Here is a 24,921-nt window from a genome sequence, read left to right as displayed (position 1 = left end):
TGTCTTTTTGCACTTAAACTGTCAAATACACACATAAGTTACAAAAACACAAAAGTCAGTTATGCCTATGAAGCTGGGAAAGAAATCGGATGTTTATATTAGATCTGTGTATTAAGTGACAGCAGCATGATATACAGTATACTGCTATATCTATGCTGTAAATATGACCCAAACAATAAAATGAAGATGGGAAGTAAATAGCTTGTTTTTATTAGATCTTTTTTGTTTCTCTAATGAGAAGACATTGCTTACATGAATGCTGCTTCTAAATGCTCTAGTGTGAAGGTAAATATGGTGGATTGTGTGCGGCTCACTCAGGGCGGGGTCTCTGCTAATACAGCTTTGTCCATCAACAGTTGTGGGTGGGGCTTGTAAAATGTGACGTCACAGTTTACAGATTCAGGTAACGCTTGTTCTGAGACACTGCTTATGAGTTATGAGAATTAAAAAAAAGAAGTGGCTTGATTTTTATCATTTTTGGGTGGTTGTGTAGACACACAGCACACGTTTATGTTCAAACAACATGTAAAAGTGAATATTGCATAATAGATGCCCTCTAGCAGTCTTCTATCAGCCAAGAAGTTGACTCAGAAAAGCCAGAGAAGAGCAGAAGTAGGAGACAAAGTAATGATGATAAAAAGTTTATTGAATAATCTTAGTTACGTATGTTTCAATGCTCAGACTATATCTGACAAACACAAATCCAACAAGTGGTGTTATACCAAACTGCTTCACAACAGCATCACATAAAGCTTGAATTTCCATAAACATTCCCTCTTTTTTCTTATTCATGAAGACAAACAGCCTTTGAAACACATTTACAGGATTAAACAACAATGGAAAAAATGATGTAATATAAATGACTAATGAATTAATGAATCAATGAAATGAGTATATAAATGGTTAAAATGATAATTATAAATGATTATTAAATAAAAAAATGATTAAATGATAAATTGAATGAAGAATAATTGAATATAAATGAAAGAAAGTGTTGCATTTGAGGATCCTTAGATCCTTCAGTTAGGACACACAAGACTTAATACATAATGTCTTCTGAATAAAGTAAATATAGATAAATATGAGGTTTGTTAATGCAAAGAAAAGGTAGCGCAAACTGTAGAAAATATACAGTTTGTTTCAACTGCCTACTCACAATTTTCAAAACTTTACCACTTTTTTTTTTTTTCAAAACTACGAATTGCACACACAAAATGCAAAATGCAGCACTGCATACAAAATATCCCAAACACATCTCAAAAGCAAACATTTCTCTTACATTGCAAACACCTTTGCCACCATTACTGTATGTTTTGGATATATCATATACACACAGTTATTCAAAACCTGAAGCTCTTTTTTTTATGAGCTCCTGTGTACATTTCTATGCAAGATTAAAGTAACTGGCAGAGAGATGGTAAAATACACAGTAAAAACGAATACTGTACGCATTTGTGGTTGTGTATATTTTTTTTCTAATTTTGGAAGAAAAGAAGTACATCAGTAGTTGTGTAGATGTATATTTATAGGCCTATTCTAAAGCCATGATTGGTTGGTGTTAAGTAAAGCAATGAGTGTTTGCACATGTAAGGTGTTAGTGTCAGGTTTCAGAAATTGTGTGACAAGTAATGATTTCATGTGTAAGGAGTTAAAAAAAAAAACTAATGAAGAATGGAAAAATTGAAAGAATGCATCATCAATTAATTTAGGAATAAAATTAGGAAGGAAATTAGATATTAATGGTATTGGTAAAAGTGACCTAAGTATTGAGAAAAGTGTCCTAGCGATCGTAAAAAACTGTATCCTCTCCAATAAAGTAGATGGCGGTATATGCACCTTTAAAGTTGGTCTGTACCTCACCATAAAAACAAAAGAAGATGATTGTCTTTGTCCAGCTTTGTTCACTAACCTTTTCTGGTGAGTTTATGTTTTGGGTGGACATTTATTACACATGCTATGTAAATACCATGATATTCAATATCATATTCATGTTTTGTATGGTAGAAACAATGTACGATGCTATTTCAGTGGAAACGATGGATAACTATATGTAAATGGGACATAAATTGATCAAAATTTCCAAATATATATATATATATATATATATATATATAAAAGTGATTTAGTCATCTTTATTATAGCCAATTTTTCAGCAGAAAAGCATCATAAACATATTATTTTTTTTAAGCAATTCCAAGTTTAGATAATACCCATCTTTGGTTGGTTTTACTCTTGGGCATTTCAGGTCTGCTGCATCCTCTTCAGTTCAATTGCAGGAAATGAACTGATTTCTGATGCAGTTATGATGAGTGGATTTTTTTAACTGAGGGCCAAGCAGAGCCACTGCAAAACCCAAAACAACACATCTGTTAATGAAAACGCTACATTGAGAAGATACAAAAATCTTAATACAAGTTTACACTTGTGAGTCACCTGCAGGATATCCAGCTCGATTTTCCCAGTGTCCTTCTTATCGAACCTTTTAAACATTTCTGTGTAGAGAACAGCCGAAAATGTTACAGTAAACCATTGTCATAATTCCTGATTACAGTAATGTATTTACGGTAATTTAAAACATTAAAAATCTTCAGTAAAACTTACGGAAGAGCATTTCCAGATGAATCAGGCAGCCAACGAAGGAATCAAAGTCAACGGTGCACTGCTGATTGGCATAACGTGAGATTATCACCTGAAGAACCTCATTGTTCAGCTGGAACCCTGCAGAGAAAAGCACAAACAACCATTGCACTCCTTATTATGATCAATGTTTAGACTAAACATAAGCCCCTTACACACATTCAAACTTTACTGGGAAATTACCGGTAAAGTCATTTTCTAAAATTCAGGTAAATTTGTTCTGGCAATTTTCTGGCATTTACTTCTTGATGTTTAAGAGGTCATTTCTAGTTAATGATATCACAGAATTTACCAGTATTTTGAAATAGATGTGTGAATGGTGCTAAAGAGACGGAACTGTTGCTTGTGTGAACAGCGAATATTTGTATATACCGGTGTAAGATTTACAGAATCTCAGACACTTCGCACTTTCGCTAGTGACGTCACTTGCAGTCTTTTTATTTTTGTTTTATTTTATTTATTTATAATTTTTTTAAATTGAATCTCTCACCATTTTACAACAGCAGCCAGGTGGCGAAGACAAGAAAATAGAAACTAAATTACAGTGTCACTTGCAATCCACACAAAATGTGCGTGTCGTCAATGGAGCAATTACAATTAAAACTAATTTAGTACCATAACGTACTGCAAGTCATATAGGAGAAAAAGATGAGACCCGCAAATCCGTGGACACAGAACAGCACAATATGAACACAATGCGCAAAGTCTCTTGTTAAAGGGGTCTTATTATGCTTTTTCAGCTTTAGTTAGTCTGTAATATTGCTTTATGAACATAAAAAAGATCTGCAAAATTACAAAGCTCAAAGTCCACTTCAAAAGGAGATATTTTATTTAACAGAAATCACTTTTTAAAAACTACAACGAACGACTCGTTTGGACTACAACGAATATTTTCTGGGATTTGTGATATCACAAATATCGTGCTGGTTTTCCCAAGGCAGATGAACTTAGAGTGGTTAAAATTGTGTTTGTTTATATTGCGGTTTTATTTATTTGTTTTTTTGGTTTTATTTACACTGAAGCTCGCAGGTGGCTATGGTAAGGGGCATGACATTTCCCGACCAGGTGCCGAGTGGAGCCAATCACAGCACACACTGTCCCAACTAACCAAACACAGCACATTTCGTATTTCAGAAGGTTGGCCTTCATTTGATACAAGAACTATTCAAGCCTTTATGCCAGACTGGGGAGAGAGGTGTTGTAATAATGTAAATTATGTGAAAAATAATGTGCTTTTCAAACAACCTAGTATGAGAGCCTGTTCTAGTACACCCCCAAAACAAGATCAAGACTCTGTAAAAGAGCATAATAGGACCCCTTTAAGCGCTTTCCTCCCGTAGAAAACCATAAACACTAAATATGGCTTAATGCATTATATCATAAGTGCTATTAAAATATCAAATTCAATTTAATGGACTAAAGGCAAGCATATGGCCATGAACACAATGTGCAAACTTTCACATTTCCTACCATACAGCAAAACGCTTAACGTGGCATAATAACGGACTATGATGATAAAGACCAAATTCAGTATAAGAACGTTTTGCTCCATATAGTGGACTTCTATGATGCCCGCGAGTTTGAACTTCCAAATGCAGTTTCTGTACAGCTTCAAAGGGCTCTAAATGATCCCAGCCGAGGAAGAATGATCTTATCTAGCAAAATGATCAGTCATTTTCCAAAATAACTTGCAAGTTATACATTTTTTAACCTCAAACGTATGTCTTGTCTAACTCTGTGTGAACTCTGCATTACGGTCATGATGGGTATGTCGGAAAACTCCAATCTCATTTTCTCCTTCAACTTCAAAATCATCAATGTTTTACCTTTTTTATAAAGGGCTTTGACCTTCTTTGCATGTTCACTTTGTAAACACTGGATTAGTACTTCTGCAGCGATGTAGGACAACTTTTAAGTTAGAGGAGAAAATGAGACAGGAGTTTTTCGACAAACCCTAACTGTTTCGAACGGGAGTGCACAGACAGAGTACACATGTGCATTGCAGAGCTACACAAGACGAGTGTTTGAGGTTAAAAAGTATATTATTATTATTATTTTTTTTAGAAAATGACTGATCGTTTCATTGATAAGACCCTTCCTCGGCTGGGATTGTTTAGAGCCCTTTGAAGCTGCACTGAAACTGCATTTCGGAAGTTCAAACTCCATTATATGGAGATAATTCTTGAAATGTTTTCCTCAAAAAAAACATAATTTCTTTATGACTGAAGAAAGAAAGACATGAACATCTTGGATGACAAGACATTATCTGTAAATTTTTGTTCTGGAAATGAACTACTCCTTTAACTGTCTGTTGACGAATATCAAGATGAATATTAACCAAGCGGCAAACCTCCCGCTCTCTCTCCTGAAGCCAAAAAGGAAGTGATTTAAACTGTAATTTGTCAACTGGCCGCTTGAGGCTGGCTGCAAAAGGGAGTCAATCCCATAGACTCCCCATGTTAAAATACCCAACTTTACAGCAGAAAAAAACATGTTTAGAGCCTGGATCAAAAAATGATTTTGGTCTATATAGCTAATTTTGCCCTTCATGACAACTGTGAGGGGGTGAATTTTTTTTATAACTAATCTGTTTAAATTATATTAAGTTTTAAAGTTCTGCATAATTAAGGGCGTGGCCACTTGAGTGACAGGTGGATTGCTGCTGACCAGCAACTAGCTCCCGCCTTTTTGACCATTTTCGTTTATCCGGGAGTGATGTGCAGTGATGCGCTGCCAAGATGGCGACGGCCCGCTCCGCACACTTTGAGCTTCAAAAACGCAGTTCAGGATTCTACGGGTGACGTCACGGACAACACGTCCATGTTTTTATACAGTCTATGATATTAACGGAGTAGGTGTTATTATTGACTATGCTGGCTAGGCAGTCGAACTGAAATAGCGTGCTCAGTCTTCGGGTCATAAAACATTCGTCCAGGTGATGTGGCTCTTCGAAATTTGGAGTGGATCAATACCGACTGGTTTGTCAATTTCATTGTTTCAGAATTCTTTATATAACATTGTTCTGACATCCAAATAAAATTATTTTATGTCAGATTTAGTTTTTAGCTGTTTAAAGATTATTTCTCTTAATGTTAGGGGTTTACGAGACAGCACTAAAAGGAAGTCCATGTTTAATTTTGTTAGGCGTACAAATGCAAATAGAATTTTTTATTTTTATTTTTACAAAAAACTCATTTGTGCAAACTGATGTTAACTCTTTCCCCGCCATTGACGAGTTATCTCGTCATTTAGAAGAAAACGCTTTTAATGTCCTTAAAGTCTAATAAAAAAAGAGTGTAAGTCTGAAAATGCAAGTACATGTCTGCAGCCAGACCCTACTGGGGTTTTCTGTTTAGAACAACAGTGTGTTGTTGACCAACCTAAATTCGGGTCACCTTAATTAAGTGTGTACAGCTCTATGGGAACTAAATAAAAGTATTCTAGAATGAGCAAAGTATGGCACGGGCCGTCTAGAATTTTAGTCAGATGCCTCTGTCTAATGACCAAGACTGACGAGTTTGTGAATATGAGATTCATATACCGGCCGGTACGAGACTTGAAGTGTTGTAGGAATAAGATTAATAAGATTTAATACAATTAAAGAGCTAAATAGAATAATCAGATGTTTGAATAAATTATCTTATAAATTACCAACAATAATTGCAATTCTAACTATTCTAATTTTAATTTGTGGTCATAATAAAATGGAGTCAGATTACAATTTAACTTAAATTAAAGAACTTTGCACACTGAAAAGACCGAACATGCAAGAAACCTTCAGCCACCACTGGATACCTTCCATGTGCCAATCACATGAGCCTTATTCCGGTAAAATCATTCCGCTAATTTTACAGCAATTTACTGGTATTACTGTGTAAAATGGGCCATAGACTCATTACCTGCTTCTTTCATGGCATCTCTCATCTCATAGGAACTCATAGTGCCCGAGTTGTCTGTATCATGCTTCTTAAAAGCCTCCTGGAGAGGTATGACAGAAAATACACATTCAGTATTTAACATTGCTAAATAAATTGAGTAATTTTATCAGAACTTAATGCCAACAAAGTTTTTGCTTTCTGTTAGGGATACACAATAGTTAGACAATAGTTAAACTGTACCATATTAATTATTGTCTAATACTAGAGATTTTTCATTTATCTTTAATTTACCCCAAGATATATATATATATATATATTACCAAATATTTCTGGATCTTTATCCACAGTATTTGAAACTCCATAAGGCCGAGTTTGCCGCTTCCATCTTTCTGTTCTGAGGTCAAGGGTTATAACAGGGTTATGATGATTAATTTGGTTGAAAGGACTCTGTTGAGAATATTAATCCACAATTATAACATTCAAAGAATCTGTGATTAAAATCCAAACTGGGGTTCCCGAACCCCTGGAGATTTGCCAGGGTAATGCAGGGGGTTGTGAGTTGATGAAAGGCTAATAATTAAATAAATCATGAAAACGTAAAATTAAAAGAAATATTTTAAAAACTGAAACAAAATAATTATTGAAATATTTACTCTCAATGGGACGTCAAGTAAATGTTTATGGTTAAATGGGTTTGGCTGATAAAAACATAAAACATAAAAATGTTTGTGAATCTCTGCATTAATCCTAGTGCTGTCAAACGACTAATCGTGATTAATCGCATCCAAAATAAATGTTTTTGTTTACATAATGTATGTTTGTGTACTGTGTATATTTATTATGTATATATAAATACACACACATTAAAGTATATATTTTGAAAATATTTACATGTGTATACATTTATATATTTATATTCTTATATATTTATTATATATTTAATATGTAAACATAACACATTTTTCATAAATATATACATGCATGTGTTTGTACTTAAATATACACAGTATACACACATATATTATGTAAACAAAAACATTTATTTTGGATGCGATTAATCGCGATTAATCATTTGACAGGACTAATAAATCCATAATCCATGTAGTATTCATTCATATGATCCAGTGAGGTAAGGATACATCAAGCAGACTGATAATGTGGCGACAGGTTTCCATACTAAATCCATCTGTCTTCACATCAGTTCCTGTGTGAAACACCACAGAACATTGTAAGCACAGAATTCCAATTTCAAGGAGCTTTCTTTTACACACATATACACACACACCCACACACACACACATATACACACACACATACACACATATATATATATATATATATATATATATATATATATATATGTATATATATAAGAATAAAACTGGTGTCAATAAAACTGGGAAAGTTTGTTTTCCTACGTTTTGAGATAACAATGTCTAGGACCTGCTTTAGTTCAAACACAGACACCTCTGAGTCCTGCAGAGTGAAGACACAATCATGTGTGATATTGATAATGACCTCAAATTGAAATGAACCAGCCTTACATTAAAAATGACTTACATTTCCAGCAATCTGACTGAAAAATTGTTTGAACTCTGGGTCCACATCACTCTCAGATATGTATTCCTGGGAAAGAAAAAAAAAGTTAAAAACATTATTTAATATTTTTAATTTATATTTGATTTTATGCTGTTATATATCTGAATTTACATAAATGTATTTCTTATAAATAATAATACACACACAGTGTGTGAATGATAAATTCACCTTTTTCACGTCTGCACAGACCTCCGTATTCATTGGTCTGCAGGGGCGAGAATCGGAAACATCATCATGTATTTGGGTGCAAATACAAGAATGTTTAGTGTACAGTTGTGATTTATTGGTCAGACAAACAGATGTTTTAATGTAACGTTCCACTCTGTGCAACAGCATCTTCATGTGGTCTAAAACTTTACCTATATAATCTCATATTATACCCTTTTTTAAATTGAAATATGCTAAAAACACTTTGGACAAACCTGGCAACAGCCTCTTTCTCTGTGAACACACGCAGTACGAAGCTTCCATTGCGATTCGGCTCAAAAGTAGAGGGAATGATGACGTATTCACCCGTAGGCAGTTTGAAGCGCTCGCTCACCTCTCGCATGCTGGTGAAACCTTTGCATCCTGCAATGGGCCGCTGACGCAGCAGTACATCACGACTGAGATGAATGTTATTGCGACCCCTGAGCTGCAACACAAACACAGATGGATGAAATGGCATATGAAAACTTTTAAACGTTGTTTTGTAAAAATATATCATAAGAAGCCCCCAAGGGTACATGGTGATGAAAAAAAACATTAAATGGAAAGAAATAGTTTAAATGCTTTTTGTGTTCACTCGCAAAAATTCTGTTATCTTGCAAAAGTATTGTGTTCCCCTGAGAAACTTAGCATTCTCTCGGTAAACATTTGCCTTCCCCAGAGAAACTTTAGGGGCTTCTTAAAACAAAATAACTAATGGTTACATTGGTGGTGTCCATGTACTCTCATGTACAAACCATTCAGATGTCATACCTCATCTGGAACCTGAAACACACACACACACACACACACACACACACACACACACACACACACACACACACACACACACACACACACACACACACACAATAATAATAATATTGTTATTCAGTGGTCAATGTTCATATAATTTTACCACAAAACTGTAACTAAAAAAATGTTAATTAGTTGTAATGTTGATAGCTGTATCAGAGGAAAAGTGTGTTAATTAGGGCTGGGAGTCGATTCCAAAAAGAATCGATTCCTCGATTCCGGGGCGTTGGGAATCGAGAGTCGATTCCAAAGGTTGGAATCGATTCCATCAAGGGGAGTCGACTCCTCATTCAGAGTCTTTTTCAGTTCAACAAAGCTTATCAATGGGAGTCTCTCAAACGGAAGGCTACATCCGACAAAAGCTACACACATTTAAATTCACGAAAAAAGAAAAGAAAAAAAAAAACAGAAAGAAAACGAGTCGGTACTGATCAATTGAATTTTAGGATGTAGGCTAGCCTTCCGTTTCAGAAGCAGAATTCACCAAAGCCATTTAATTACAACAGTTGTGTTGTGAGATATTATATTATTTTTTTTTTTTTTATAAGATTATTAGGTTGTTTTTTTGTGGTAGTGGTTTGTCCACAATTTTGAGCGGTTCATGACAGAATAGATCATGACGTCAATGAGGGTCTTGATCTTACCATCTAAAATACTATGTTTTTAAAACATTTCTATCAGCCAATGATAATTATAAAAGAACACGTCACGAGCATAGATCAGTGGCCGAGAGCGCATCTGATTGACAGATAAACCATGAGCTCTATCAGTTATTAATGTTCTGGTTATTTAATTTAAGTGTACAGTTTGTTAATATTGTGCAAAGTAAACTTCATCATTCAGCTCAACTGTGCACATTTCTTTTAGACACTTCATGTCTTATTTAATATTTGCGATAAACGCATGTCCCTGCTGAGCTGGGCTATGACTAATTTCACGAGCAAAGCTGAAAAAACAAAACTTTTCATATCATCATTTATTTTTTATTTTTTTTTAAGCTTCATATTATATGAAGGATACATTATACGACCTATCCTGCAGTCATCATGATGAGATTAGGTTCCTTTAATCTAAAAAAAAAAAAAAAAAACAAGAATTGAAAAAGAATCGAAAACAACAGTGAGGAATCGATTCTTGGAATCGATTCCCATCGATTCCAGGACCAGGAATTGGATTCGGAATCGATTCCAAAAATTGTGGAATCGAACAGCCCTAGTGTTAACCTTTTCAGTGGTGAGTTTAATATATTCTAGCGGTCCCCCCAGAGTGAGTTTTTTTAAGACGACCGTTATTTTAGAACGTTCCCCTTACTGTTTCCATGGCGACGCGTCAGGCTTGTCACGTGACACACCGCGTCTACAATAACACTGTATGACAGCTGGATTGCTTTTATTTCGTTTTTCCTTTTTTAATTTCAAATATTCACAAACTTGCATACCATGTCATGAACAATCCGATATTCCGATTCATAAATATGTGTAAATGAGTGTGTTTGGTCGTTTAAAATCCTTTCTAAATGATCTTGATCGTGATCTGTAATCTGAGACGGGCGCCGCCATGTTTGTTCGCGCTGCAGTTCAGAGTCCTGTCAGTCGGATTTACAGCACGTGAATTCATCAATCTCTCCCGAAATACAGGTAATAAGTGGCCGGTGAACTGGGTGAAAAATAGAGTGATCTTTATAGTTACTTACACTATGTGTATCTGATATGAATAAAAAACATCTGCAAATTAAATTTGAATGGATTATTATTGTTGCTTCCATAGACATATGCGTGTATTTTTTCAAACTCTAAATGTATTGTTTTACTAGTATTTATATGTATTTAAATGTCTGAAACCTAAAATATGAATTATGTGGTTAAGAACACTACATAGTTGTGATAATATGACAAGAGAAGTGCACGTCTGTCTCTGGCTCAGCGCCAGCCAACACGCGAAAAACGCAGTTTGAATTTGGCAGTTATGCGACGTCACCGAACGTTCTAAATCCCATATGTGGGACCATACGCCCAGGGGCACGGAAATAAGAATCCCATATGTGGGACCGTACCGCTCAAAAGGTTAAAAAATTCTCCATAGAGACTTTTAATAATCCTTGGAGAAATTGGAGAATATTAATTGGAAAAAACATCTCTGAAACTAACACTGCTAAAAATATGATTGCAAAGTTGGTGGTACTGCTGGTTGTGAAGTTGTTTGTGGTGTATAAGGTTATCTCTAGTACTAACAGTATTACTGATTGTATGTAGCCAGTTACCTTATAGATAGTGAAGCCAATGGCGTTCGGGTTTTGTCCAAAACGATTGACTTTACGAAAATCTTTCTGCATCAGACCCACTAGGATCGTGCAGCCATCCTTTCCATCATAAGGATCATCATCTTCTTCCTCCATCTTGATCACATACTGAGGGTTTGAGCAGAATGAAACTGGAGAGGAGGAAGCAAACGGTCAGATGGTAGTTAAAAGCAGCTTTTAATCAAGCGCATTGTGGTTGATTTAATTTACCTGGGTTGTTAAGGCAGCCTCCTGCAGTGGATCCCACCCTCCAGTCACCTTCAAACTGGCTGAATTTCCAGCGGCTTACAGTGTCACTTGAAAGGGCGTCTGGAGTCTGATTACAGATCTCCAACCACGAGAAGTTCTGTATGAAGTCTGAATACGCCATCCTGACAGGATGAGGAAGATTCGTCAGTATTCAACAACATATTTTTTATATTGTTGAGGGTTAAAAGCTCAAGTTCTCTTACCAGAACTCTCCATCTTCAGCTGAATGAACCAATTTAGCTTTCTCCTCCGGTTGGACACTGTTCCACTCTTTGGAACTGCAAAAGACATTGGAGATATTTGACAGGACTCTCAAGACTGATGTTAAAGAAGTAAGATCTGTTTAGGGAAACTCACTTGTCACTCCAAGGGCCCGTCCACTCCACCTGACCCCACGGGTTCCTGAGACGCACCAGCTGAACCAGACGGCCGTGGGAATGAACCTATAGGTAAGGTGACAGACATTAGAGGTCCTTCAGTTTGTTCTATCAAATCCATATTTCTGTGTCTGTGGCAGTTTCTGACCTCCTTTGCGCCGGTGACGGAGTAGGCATGACCCTTCACCAGCTTCAGACTCGTCTTCGCCTCTATCTCCTGCGAACTGGTCTTTTAGATATTTTTAATGATAAAAACATTAGAAGATCAGGATTGAATGTGCATTTCCCACATGATAATAATAGTTTATTATTTTATTTTGTTATATTATTTTAGATATTTTCAGTAGGGATGATGTGTAACACATCAACTGTTGTATCGACCATCAGTGTCTGAAATGCGTGCTGTAGGTGCGAAACTTTGAGGAATCTAATCCAAGTTGTAGGCTAGTCAATACTTGTCAGTTGTATCTGACATAAAGAATCCACGAATGAAACCGTCACCACAAACAGTGAAGTGAATGAAAGGCAATAATTTGCAATATGCGTTCACACAAATGACTTTTTATTTGAATGTTGTAATGTGTTGACACAAATGGCTTTATTTGAATGTTTCATTGATGCAACATGGCACTGAGTTGTTAAAATAAATGCATACTAGTGACATCATTGCTTGATGATGCCAGGAACCGATGAATCTGCTTTTTGAACTGGGTCATTGAGACGAATTGTCAAAAATGTTCGGTTTCAGTGACCTGGTGCTGCGCTTGTGTGTGGACGAATAGCCAAACCACATAGAAAAAGCTACAGTTTTGAAAATACACGCTTCAGTGACCTGGTGCTGCGCTTGTGTGTGGACGAATAGCCAAACCAATTTGAATGATATGTGGTTATATACTTAGCAAACACCTTTCACACAGGCGCAGAACACATGTGTTAGTTTGCAGTTGGCTGTATTCTGTGTGGTGTGTTCAAGCACAGTTTTTTGGTCCAGACTAGTATGCAGTTGGCTGTAGTCAGTGTGGTGTGTTCAAGCACAGTTTTTTGGTCCAGACGCAGCCGACACAAAGCGGTGTAACTATTTGAAAAAAGCTGTTTTTTGTGTTGTGTTTTAGAGAATAGTTATACTCTACGCTGTGAAGCTAGGTTTGCAGTTGTCTAATTTGATGTCTCTGGGACAAAAACAGCTGCATGAATGTGAACATTTGACACAAAAATGAAAACATCAGCAAAAACACTGACCGCGTATACCCCTCATTTCCGGTTAATGATATCACCGAATTTACTGGTATTTTGAAACTGATGTGTGAATGGAATGTCATTGCCTGTGTGAGCAGCGCAAATTTGTATTTACCAGTAAAGCCAGTAATTTTACGGCAATTTACTGGTATTACTGCGTGAAAGGGGCTATATAGTCGATTTGCCATGCTGCCTCGTTTGTCTCCATAGCAACCCTTGTTAATTTCCTTGACAACTAATTACCCACACCTGTCCCTTGTCAGCCCTGGTTAACTTGTGTATATATACCCCTGTGTTTCCCTTGTTCAGTGTCAGTTGTTGCTCTGCTGTAGATGGCCTTGTCTTGGATTTCCTGGTTTTCTTCTGCATTGTAATACTGTGTACCAGTGATTTTGTTTCTCTAAGTCCTATTAAGTCCTATTAAGCATTATATATTTATAGACAATTTTTTTCTTGCCTTGGAGAAATAAATGATGTGAAAATAAGCCAAGAGAAGTGAAATGGGACTCACAGAAATGGCGCAGCCCATTAATGATCTCAGAGTTAGTGCTTTCTGCATGAGCTTAAACAGGTGTGAAGAATCTTTGCTCAGATCATAGCTTTCAGCGATGCCTCCAGTGAAATCCTCAAAACCCTCATTGGCCAGGCCTCCTGTCAGAGCTTCATATGAGCCATTTACCCTTCAAAGTACAGGAGAAATAAGCAGCACTGGTTGGTATGTCATGGATATGTGATGTTGAATGAACGTGTGTTCTAGGCTGTGGTTTCTGGTTTGGCACAGTTTTTATACCAAGCGTTTCAGATGACTCCATAGTTTTTGTTACAGTTCAGGTAAATAGTAGCAGGTCATTTATGAATAAACACACACTTACTTTGCATAGGCCTTTTCCAACAGGGCACTCCAGAACTCAGACCCCTCAGCTGATTGAACAAACAGCAGCTTCCCGTCTCTGGTGGGCAGCCGGTCGTCAATGACAACATCCACCCATTCACCACACTGCCAGAGCTAAAGAGACGTGAATAACAACAATCACTCTGACAGTGTTCCTTTAATTTATTATTGGAATAATAAGGTTATAAATACTCAAATGAGGTCCAAATGTCTGAGACCACCAGTGAAAATAATCCATTTTGCATATTTTTCTTTTTTTTTGTTAACAACTGTTTATTGAAATTTCTTTTGGGAACAGTAGTATAAAACAAAAAGCAAGTGTGCAAATTTAGAACCCATCCCACCCCCTGGTATACTTAAAGGTAGAGAAAAAAAGAAAAGAATAAGTAAATAAAATAAAATAAATAATAATAATAAAAGTAAATTAAGTAATATTAATACATAAATAAAATACAATGAAATAATTTTTAACAAAGATTTTAGAAAAGACGACACAACATTAAAAGCTGAATGCCATAAATTAACAGTTTTCACATTAGATCCATGTATACGAGAAGTTAAGAGTTCCATCAAGATAATGTCCAACAAATATACAGTCCAGGTTCGTCTGTCCATTGTGCATTTTTTCTAATGTGATATTTTTTAAAATGATACAATCTATTATGAACTAACAATTTGAGTAAAAATTTGATTTAAATAAAATTATTTAGATGATTTTAAGTCATGCTTTTTTTAAAATCCTAAAATGTTGTAACTTTTCTTAACATTTTCTTTAGTGGGGTCTCAGACATTTTGATCCCACTGCATGTTTATACCTGAAAGTGAAAGATGCCAGCATAGTTCTCTTTGAAACTCTGTCCATGTGGAACTACACGTTCCAGAAACTCCTTTTCCAGAGTCAAAGATGCAATAGCCGCCAGCAACCAACAGTCACCTGCCAATGAATCAAATATCATGAGATACTTCTGTGTTAAGCTGATTATTTTATGCAAATTGACCTTCAGTGCAGTTATTACAGATATAGTCTTCCAGAATCAACCTGGGCTTCAGTGTTTTCTTACTCAGTGGTTATGATCCATGGAATAACCTACAACGTTCAAAGTTAGGTCTTCAGTCACTCCCAAGTCTCATAATATGTTTTTCAACAATAAGATATGCGCACTTAGTAGTGTGAGGTAACTTTTGAGGTAGCAATTGTTAAAGCTAGCATCATGATTATTGTTGCTCATACTTTGTTCTTAAACTTTTACCACTAAAACTTGCATGTATTTTAGCCCACACCATTAGTGCTAAGATAAAAAAACTATAAATAAAGATAAAAGTTCCAAAAGGGAGTTTTATAGTGATGTTAAAGAACCACCATTTTGTTTTGTTTTTTGTTTTTATTTTTATACCAAAATGGGTGAGAAAAATCTTAAATTGAAAGAGTTACACAGTTGTATCACTTCAATTTCAATTACGATCAGTCTATTTCTGTCAGATCTATATGAATCACTGACACTTGAACCCAGAACCCGAACCCAGAGAACTCCCCCATCCCTTATCTGAGATGAGAATAGTTTAGAGTGAGGAGTTGGGGTGGAGGAGGGATGCTGGAAAACTGTTGTGGGACAGAGGTGAGTTGACTATATATATATATATATAGACAGAGGTGAGTTGACTATATATATATATATATATATATATATACTGTATATATATATATGTTTGTATGTATGTATGTGTATATATATATATTGTGACGCGTGTCCCGAGCACTCATCAGCGTCGCCCTGGAAACCGAGGAGAAACACCTGCGCACACTCAGCACAGGCTGGCCGGCCACAGCTGAGGCTCATCAGAGGACGACTACAACAGCTGCCGCGTCACACACACTGGTGAGACATGTCTCCAGAAAACTCCACGATAACTGTACCTCTACCTGTCTTCCAGAAAGCAGAGTATGACTGGCCAGCCCCAGCGCATGAGCACAGCACAGACACACAGCACTTGGAAGCACAGAGTACAGACGGAGGCGGAGCACCGTGCACCGGTTCACTTCACCCAGACACGTTGGCACTTATTCCTTCAATAAATTCACCATCCGGGGCCTTTATTGAATTCCCCTTGTCATGTGATTCTTCATCCCCTTACACTGATGGAGAATGAGGGCATAATTTGGGAAGAATCACCGACAAACCAACCCTCCAGAATTGAGTTTGCCCAGGTCTGCGACCGTCCCTCACTTTTTGTTGATTTTCCCTTTTTCTTCTGTGTTTCCTGCAGGCGGCTGCTCTTCCCCAGCCATGGAGGAATTACTGAAACATCTCACCGAGGTGAGCATCCGCCAACAGCAGATTATGGAACAAATGGCAGCCCGCCAGGGAGAATCGGAGCGAGAGATCGCCGCGCTTCGCACTGCCACTGCCCAACGAGTTCCACTGCCAGATCCCCGTGTTCAGGCCACGCAGCTCCTGCCGAAGATGACTGCACACGATGACGCAGAGAACTATTTACAGATGTTCGAGGCCATCGCGAGTCGTGAAGGCTGGCCTCGGGAGGAGTGGGCACGCGTGCTGGCACCGCTCTTAACAGGGGAAGCGCAACACGCATTTTTTTCAATGTCACCGGCTCTGAGCAATTCCTACGACGAGCCGCGGAAAGAGATCCTGGCTCAGGTGGGGATTTCACCCATTTGTGCGACACAGTTGTTTCATGACTGGGAATATAAGACCCGGTTGCCAGCCTGTCCCAAGCAGCCGAACTCACCCATCTAGCACATAATTGGCTGCTTGCCGGGGGTGCCACCTCTCCCCAGGTAGCAGAGCGAGTGGTGATAGATCACCTGCCTCGGGCCCTTCCCCATCCACTTCGGCTCATTGAAGGAGAACCACGTTCATGTCCCGGCTAATGGCTGACCTCTGTCACCTCCTGAAGGTAAAACAGCTGAAGACCATGGTTTACCACCCCCAGACCGATGGTCTGGTCGAGCGATTTAACCAGACATTGAAGCAGATGCTCCGTCGTGTGGCCGAAGATGACAAACGGGACTGGGACCAGATGCTGCCATACGTCCTCTTTGGCATCAGAGAAGTCCCCCAGGCCTCTACTGGTTTCACCCCCTTTGAGCTCTTGTTTGGACGGCCTGGGAACAGCAGCTGGCAGCCCATCGGTCCACCATCGAACACGTTCGGAATATGAGGGAACGGGATTGACTCACGAAAGCCCAGCAGGCCCAGCAGCGCCAATACAACAGGGCAGCCCAACCACGGGAGTTTCAGCCAGGGGATCATGTGATGGTCCTAGTCCCGACAGCCGCCTGTAAGTTTCTCGCTACTGAGCAAGGGCCGTATACGGTGATGGAACGAGTTGGGCCCGCCACGTACCGAGTCCAGCAGCCCGGAAGAAGGAGAGATTACCAGCTATACCATGTCAACCTTCTAAAGCGATGGGTCGGGACTAGGGCCCCAACTGTCCGCTCTGGCCACCACTGCACCCGTGGTGGTTGACGTCAATCCCCTCCTAGAAAAAGGAGTTGCAACACCTGGTCGGCCAATTCTCTGATGTGTTCTCCCCCCTCCCTGGACGGACACATGTGCTCCAACATGACATCCGCACACCACCAGGAACGATTGTCAGGCAGCGTCCCTACCATGTTTCGGAGGCTTGGCGACATGCCATCGAGGAGTGGCCCCCAGTGGCCACTGGCAGTACCAGGTTCTCCCCTTCGGCCTTCACGGGGCCCCAGCCACTTTCCAATGGATGATGGATATCCTGTTGAGGCCCCACCAATCCTACGCGGCCGCCTACAAGGATGACATCGTCATGCACTCAGAGAGCTGGGAGGATCACTTGAAGCAGTTGCGGAGGGTGCTAGTGGAGCTACGTGGGGCTGGACTGACCGCCAAACCCCGGAAACGTCATCTGGCCCTCTTTAAAGCTAAGTACTTGGGCTTCCAGGTGGGTCGTGGCCTCATCAAACCTCAGGAGAAGAAAATGGCAGCGACTCTCTCGGCACTGCGGCCCACCTCCAAAACCCAGGTACGGGCCTTTTTGGGGTTGGCGGGTTACTATTGCTGCTTCATCCCTAACTTCTCCTCCTTAGCAGCTCCCCTGACAGACCTGACCAGGAAGGGGCAGCTGGAGAAAACTCCCTGGGGACCCACCGAAGATGAAGTGTTCCAGCGAGTGAAGGCGGCACTCACCTCTGAGCCGGTCCTCCGAGCCCCAGACTTTAACGTCCCCTTCCTGTTGCAGATGGACGCCTCCAACACGTCCTCTCCTGAAAGCTGTCCCCAGCAGAGCAACGATACGCCGCCGTCGAGAGGGAAGCACTGGCTGTCAAGTGGGCAGTCCTGGAGCTCAGGTATTATCTTCTTGGCAGAAAGTTCACTCTTGTCACTGACCATGCTCCCTTTCAGTGGATGGCCTGGGCCAAGGATACAAACGCAAGAGTGACCCGCTGGTTCCTGGCACTCCAGGACTTCCACTTCATCGTGTGACATCGAGCGGGGACGGCCAACGCCAACAAGAATGGGCTTTCCCGGATTTGGGCAGCTTTCGCGGGTCTGTCAGGGTTCACTCACCACCCAGCCACAGTCTCCCTGGTGTCCCGCAGGGCCAGGACGACGCTTAGTGGGGGGAGTGTGACGCATGTCCCGAGCACTCATCAGCGTCGCCCTGGAAACTGGCCAGCCACAGCTGAGGCTCATCAGGGGACGAGAGATGAGAGATGTCTCCAGAAGACTCCACGATAACTGTACCTCTACCTCTCTTGTGTGTGTGTGTGTGTGTGTGTATATATATATATATATATATATATATATATATATATATTCCATGTCTATACAGTACATACAATACACACACACAGATGTGTGTAAAATGTGTATGTTATTTATATATAAATACAAACACATGCATGAAAATATTAAAGAAAAATATGTTATGTTTATATGTTCAATGTATTTATTATATTATAAAATATAAGAATATAAATATATACATGTAAATACATGTAAATATTTTCAAAATATATACTGAATGTGTGTGTGTATTTATATATACATAATAAATATACACAGTATACACACATATATTATGTAAACAAAAACTTTTATTTTGGATGTGATAAATCGTGATTAATCGTTTGACAGCACTAATATTATATATATAGTTGATTAACTAGACAAGCTCCACCTGTCTTGAATTGGTTGATTATCTGATCGTGCTCCTGCCGAACCTTGTTAATAAAACATAATAGCCGCGTTTCCACTGTCAGGCTTAAAGCGGGCGTGCTAGTGTGTGCCAGGGCCAGTAGCGTTTCCACTGTCACTTCCGGGGCTTGATCGTGCCTCGTCGGGGCTTCCTCGGGGCCAAGGGCCAGGGTTTTTTGGCCCGACGAAAACCTTGGGCCAAAGCGGCCAGCTGGGGCTAGAGGAGTGGTTATGAAAAAAGGCGGAGTTTCTTCGCGTCTGGAGAGTGTCAGCGCCGTTCATTTCAGAAAGATAACAGCTATAACATCAACATTAAAAACTTTTAGAAAATAAGCTGAGCTCAAAACTCAATTTCAGTCAGCAGCGAGTGTTTGAAATAACGCGATCCGATGTGGATTATAATCATCATAAAAGGCAGAAATATTTATAAGTGATGTAAAAGACTATGCATGCTAAACATTAACGTTACCATAATAAACATGGTAAATGCAACCACTTGGAGAAATCAGACGTCAGCTTCTTATTCTCTATCACAATTGTGTATTTATTTATTAACGTATATTATCTGTCATAAGTCTCGTCTCGAGAGTTTAGCTCCGCATAGCATGTCATCAAAATATAATAATGATTTTTGTTCGGGAGTTTTTATAAAAATAGAGTTATTATCATTCATTCTAAATGTGAGTATATAGGCTACTGTGGCTACAAATAAACAGAAACAGACTCGACTGAATAAGCAGGCTATTTTCATAAGCATTAAAAATAAATAAATAAAATAGAAATACATTTATTTCTGTGATTAACTTTGAGTCCTGATAAATTGATTCATTATGCTCAATGTAACTTATAGTAAAACATTGATGCTTTTGAATTTGAATATTTAACAAAGCATGCAAACAAAAGGCTGCTGTTATCATGTTCGTTTTGTGATCGAGCTAGTTCCAGTAACTTATTTCTTAGTTTTCTGATAACTTCTCTTTGTTGGTGAAACGATGGGGTTGCATGACGTTGTCCCTGAGAGGCGTGTAAAGGGCGGGTTTTAGTGACGCGCAGCAGAGCTTCTGGCCCGACTGTGGAAACGCTGCGCTTTTCTGGCCTCGTGCTACTGGCCCGAGGCTATTAGCCCCTGCCGGCCTGCTTTAAGCCCTGGCTCACACGCACTGGCCCGACAGTGGAAATGCGGCTTATGTGTCTGTTAACACCCAAACAACATCTTTCAGATCAAAAGGCTCTTTTCTCACCTAAAGCTCCTTGGCAGATGTCTGTCCGTGTGGCGCCGTCCACAATGAACTGAGGGTTTGAGCAGAGCTCCTTTAAAAAAGGGACAATGTGAGAACAATTAAAGATGGTAGTGTTATGCTATGTAATGGTACAACTGAATAACAATAGATTTTATTTGCACTTCACAAACAGCACATGTAAAAATGTAGCTATCTGAATGTTTCAAAGTATTGTAATGCTGTTAAAAATGTTGAAGGACACTAGTTAATGTGATGAAAGTTAATGTGATGATGTTCAGAAGGGTCCCCTGTTCTCTTTTCTGTTGTGTATGGTGTAGATTCTGCCATAACAGCCTGGTTTTATTTATAGTGAAACACTACATTTGGTGTCAGAAGTGGCAGACTTGAATTCAAGATCTGAGCATTCACCCACGAGATGGACTATGGGGCGTGGGCGAAAGTGAAACGAGGTGTTGGAGGAGATTGTAAAGGGAAGAGGCTAGTGTTTTTGGACACATGGGTTGGCGGCAGATCCACACTGGGCTTCAAGAGATGCAATCAGAATGAGAGACACTATCATGCTACAAGCTGCTGAAACTGGCTTTACGCCTCCCTTCGCTCTGCACACTGAGTATTTAAATCAGCAGAATGGCACCGACATAACTGCGCAAGTGCGACCTGGTGCGATGCACTCTCACATTGAAGTGAAGACACAGAATGTAAACAATAACGGTGGTTCCCAGGCCAGCAGCGAATTCACCAGAAACTCGGACATGTAATACTACAATAATTCTACAAATGCTGTGATGATGCCTGGGCCACTCCGCCTCAGATCCCCACCCACGCAGCCGACCTTCAGTTTGTTAGGGCTGTGGCCAGCCAGGCCATCTGATCAGACAGTGCCCCAGGATCAGTCAAATGCAGGAAAACCCCCAGGGGCTTGTGTAGATCGGGGGACATGGCCCGTAATAAGACGTTTGTCTACTTGTATAAAATCACATTTGCTCTATGTTGTGATATTTCGGGACACAATAGCACTCATATGATATTGCACTTGTTGCTTGTGGGATATTGTGAATGTTAAAGTGAAAGTGATGTGACATTTGACCATGCAATGGTGTCCCATGTGCTCTGCATTTTAACATAAACACCCAATCAAGTGCACACACACACACACACACACACACACACACACACACTCACACACACACACACACACACACACACACACACACACACACACACACACACACACACCCCATGAACACACCATGAACACACCATGAACACACCATGAACAAACTCCCAGGGCAGTGCGTTTTCATTTGATATGAGACAAAAACTCTTACAGGGGCATTTTTTGCCCTAATATCTTTTACTATCTTTTAATCTTTTATCTATCCTAATATCTGCATTTATGGACTACATCACGCAGTGAGTTGTAGCCCTGCATCACGTCTGTCAACTCAACAGTTATGACGTGTAAAATGTGCCAGTTCTAAGGCTTCCCAGCAGAAGGAGCAGTCTTCCATTGCCATCAGTCCATGATGGTTTTTGAATGGGATCGATAGGGAGGGTAGATGATAGACTGGTGGTGAAGTGATGGCGGTGAATGTGAGAAATGTATGTATATATATATATATATATATATATATAAAGAAAATTATGTGTACTAAGTACGTCTGAACTATACGTTGTTTTACAAGACGCCTTATACATCGTATCCATGTCGCCTTAAATGAACTTTAAAGTTCCCATTAGTAGATGTATATATATATATATATATATATATATATATATATATATATATATATATATATATATATATATATATATAAACAAAATTTTATTTTCTTGATCAGAGAGTAAAAGTTGTAGGAGTCTTTACACCGCTTTGCTTTGCTTATGATTTTAGGGCCGCAGTTACTTTTTCAATTTGACCATTTCTACAATCATTTAAGTCACCTTAAAGATTTAACTGATTTCAAGTAGAATAAAAATACAATAGAATAAATACATTTCAAAATAGATAATTTAAAATATGTTTCAACATCTAATTTAACTAGTTTTATTTCAGAAAAAAAATATTTTTAATATTGTAATTATCGATTAATATTGAATTAACCCTAATACTGTACATTCTTCTCATTTTTATCAAAAGTGGACTCTTATATAAAAATATAAGCATGACAAAACTACTGTAAAATACTCTTTTTTTATAAGTATTATTTTATCGATATCACTATTTTATAGTGAATTAACCTTACTACTCTTTAATTAACCTTACTACTTTTTATTTATTTACTTTTTTGCATTTAAGTAATTGGGTAAAACCAAAGTCATTTTAAGGGTCTTAATACCTAAACTCCACCTGTGTGGAAGAAAGATAACACACACTGCAGTACCTTAGGTCTCTTCCACTGCACTCCTCTGGTCTGAGAGGACTGCGGTCCGAGTTCATTGTATCCCAGAGAGGCTGATTCGGCAGGGAAGGTTGGGTCACAGAACAGGGTTTTTTTCGCCAGACACTCCTGCTTCAGGGTCTGGTAGTCTTGCTTGTTGAAGGGAATCGCCTTCTTGTTTGTTCCCAATCCTTCTCCTCTATCCTGCCTCTTAGAAAGAACCTTAGCGATATTAGACATGGTGCCCTGTAGTCGTACTCAAGTTTCTCTCAGGCTTGTGTTTGTATGAGACTGATGCTGGTTTTAAAGTGAGAGCTGCTGTATGGTAAAGCGGTGAGGGGTGGAGTTAGGCATAGGGGCAGGTGTTGCTTAAAATCAAGTAAAATGTATATACTTTTTTTTTTTTTTTTTAAAGCACATTGTACTTGATTCGCAACACACACACACACACACACACACACACACACACACACACACATATATATATATATATAAATATATATATATATATATATATATATATATATATATATATATATATATATATATATACAGTACAGGTCAAAAGTTTGGAAACATTACTATTTTTAATGTTTTTGAAAGAAGGTTCTTCTGCTCATCAAGCCTGCATTTATTTGATCAAAAATACAGAAATAAATGTAATATTGTGATATATTATTACAATTTAAAATAATTGTTTTTAAATTTATTATACTTTAAATTATGATTTATTTCTGTGATGCAAAGCTGAATTTTTAGGATCATTATCACATGATCCTTTAGAAATCATTCTAATATGATGATTCATTATCAAAGTTGGAAACAGTTCTGCTGCTTAATATTTTTTCAGAACATGTGATACTTTTTTAGGATACTTTGATGAATAAAAAGTTAAAAAAAAAGAAAAAAAGAAGCTATGTTTTTAAAATATAAATATTTTGTAATAACAATATACACTACTGGTCAGTAATTTTTTTTTCTTTTTTTTAAATAAAATCAATACTTTTATTCGTCAAGGATGTGTTAAATTGATAAAAAGTGATAGTAAAGAAAATATATTATTAGAATATATATTATTAGAATTTTTTTTTTTATTTTGAATAAATGCAGTTCTTTTTAACCTTTTATTCATCAAATATATTAGACAGCAGAACTGTTTCCAACACTCATAATAAATCAGAATATTAGAATGATTTCTAAATGATCATGTGATAGACTGGATGTTACATGTGACACTGAAGACTGGAGTAATGATGCTGAAAATTCAGCTTTGCATCACAGGAATAAATTATTTTTTTAAAGTATATTCAAATATAAAACTATTATTTTAAGTTGTAATAATATTTCACAATATTACTTTTTTTTCTGTATTTTTGATCAAATAAATGCAGGCTTGATGAGCAGAAGAAACTTCTTTCAAAAACATTAAAAATAGTAATGTTTCCAAACTTTTGACCTGTACTGTATATATATATAGAGAGAGAGAGTGAGAGAGAGAGAGAGAGAGAGAGAGAGAGAGATCTGCTCTAAAATAATGGCATATATGGTTTTCTTTGCTTTTACTTTTTACTAAATTATTTTTTTCATTACCTACTTTCTTACCTAATTGCACAAGAGTGCTGTAAAGTGTGATGCTCTTTTTGTGACACTTTTTTTTTTGTTGTTGTTCTTTGGGAAACCAGAGCTGTTTTCACAATTTTCATTTAGTAAATATGTCTCAGCGAGGGTTTATTTTGGGGAAAAAGACAACAACAGCAAAGCATTTGCTGCATTATTCAGCATTAGCTGTTTGTAAAAGCATCCCCCACTTCAGGTATTTTGTTTAATAATTTTTTATTAAAATTATTTAAAAGATAAATATTTAAATATTTTATAATTTATATTTTTCTGCATTATAGACAATTAAGTAAAACCATTAAATAAATTATATGATAA

The 24,921-nt window shown here is 38.0% G+C and overlaps 1 protein-coding gene across 1 annotated transcript; it reads right to left on the bottom strand.

The window, feature by feature from the left end:
* Positions 1–2,229: 2,229 nt before the first annotated feature.
* On the bottom strand, positions 2,230–23,265 carry LOC109057483 (calpain-2 catalytic subunit-like). The gene is made up of 21 exons (XM_042749564.1): positions 22,990–23,265; positions 20,606–20,675; positions 14,985–15,103; positions 14,150–14,283; positions 13,789–13,957; positions 12,190–12,270; positions 12,022–12,107; positions 11,868–11,942; positions 11,626–11,786; positions 11,377–11,546; positions 9,075–9,086; positions 8,537–8,748; positions 8,283–8,319; positions 8,076–8,141; positions 7,934–7,991; positions 7,655–7,719; positions 6,836–6,904; positions 6,537–6,615; positions 2,602–2,718; positions 2,434–2,492; positions 2,230–2,343 (listed from the first exon to the last, which is right to left on the bottom strand). The coding sequence occupies exons 1-21, from the start codon at positions 23,224–23,226 to the stop codon at positions 2,320–2,322; spliced, it is 2,100 nt and encodes a 699-aa protein (XP_042605498.1). The 5' UTR covers positions 23,227–23,265; the 3' UTR covers positions 2,230–2,319.
* Positions 23,266–24,921: the final 1,656 nt, after the last annotated feature.

Source organism: Cyprinus carpio, chromosome B22, assembly GCF_018340385.1.
Source record: "Cyprinus carpio isolate SPL01 chromosome B22, ASM1834038v1, whole genome shotgun sequence".
NCBI classification, from domain to species: domain Eukaryota; kingdom Metazoa; phylum Chordata; class Actinopteri; order Cypriniformes; family Cyprinidae; genus Cyprinus; species Cyprinus carpio.
This window is presented reverse-complemented; position numbering and strand designations above follow the sequence as displayed.

Coding starts and splice junctions, on each gene's coding strand:
- LOC109057483 (XM_042749564.1), bottom strand. CDS start 23,226: ATGTCTAATATCGCTAAGGTTCTTTCTAAGAGGCAGGATAGAGGAGAA. Junction 12,271..13,788: donor TAATGGGCTGCGCCATTTCT/GTGAGTCCCATT, acceptor AATATCTAAAAG/ACCAGTTCGCAGGAGATAGA. Junction 7,720..7,933: donor AGACATTGTTATCTCAAAAC/GTAGGAAAACAA, acceptor TGTTTCACACAG/GAACTGATGTGAAGACAGAT.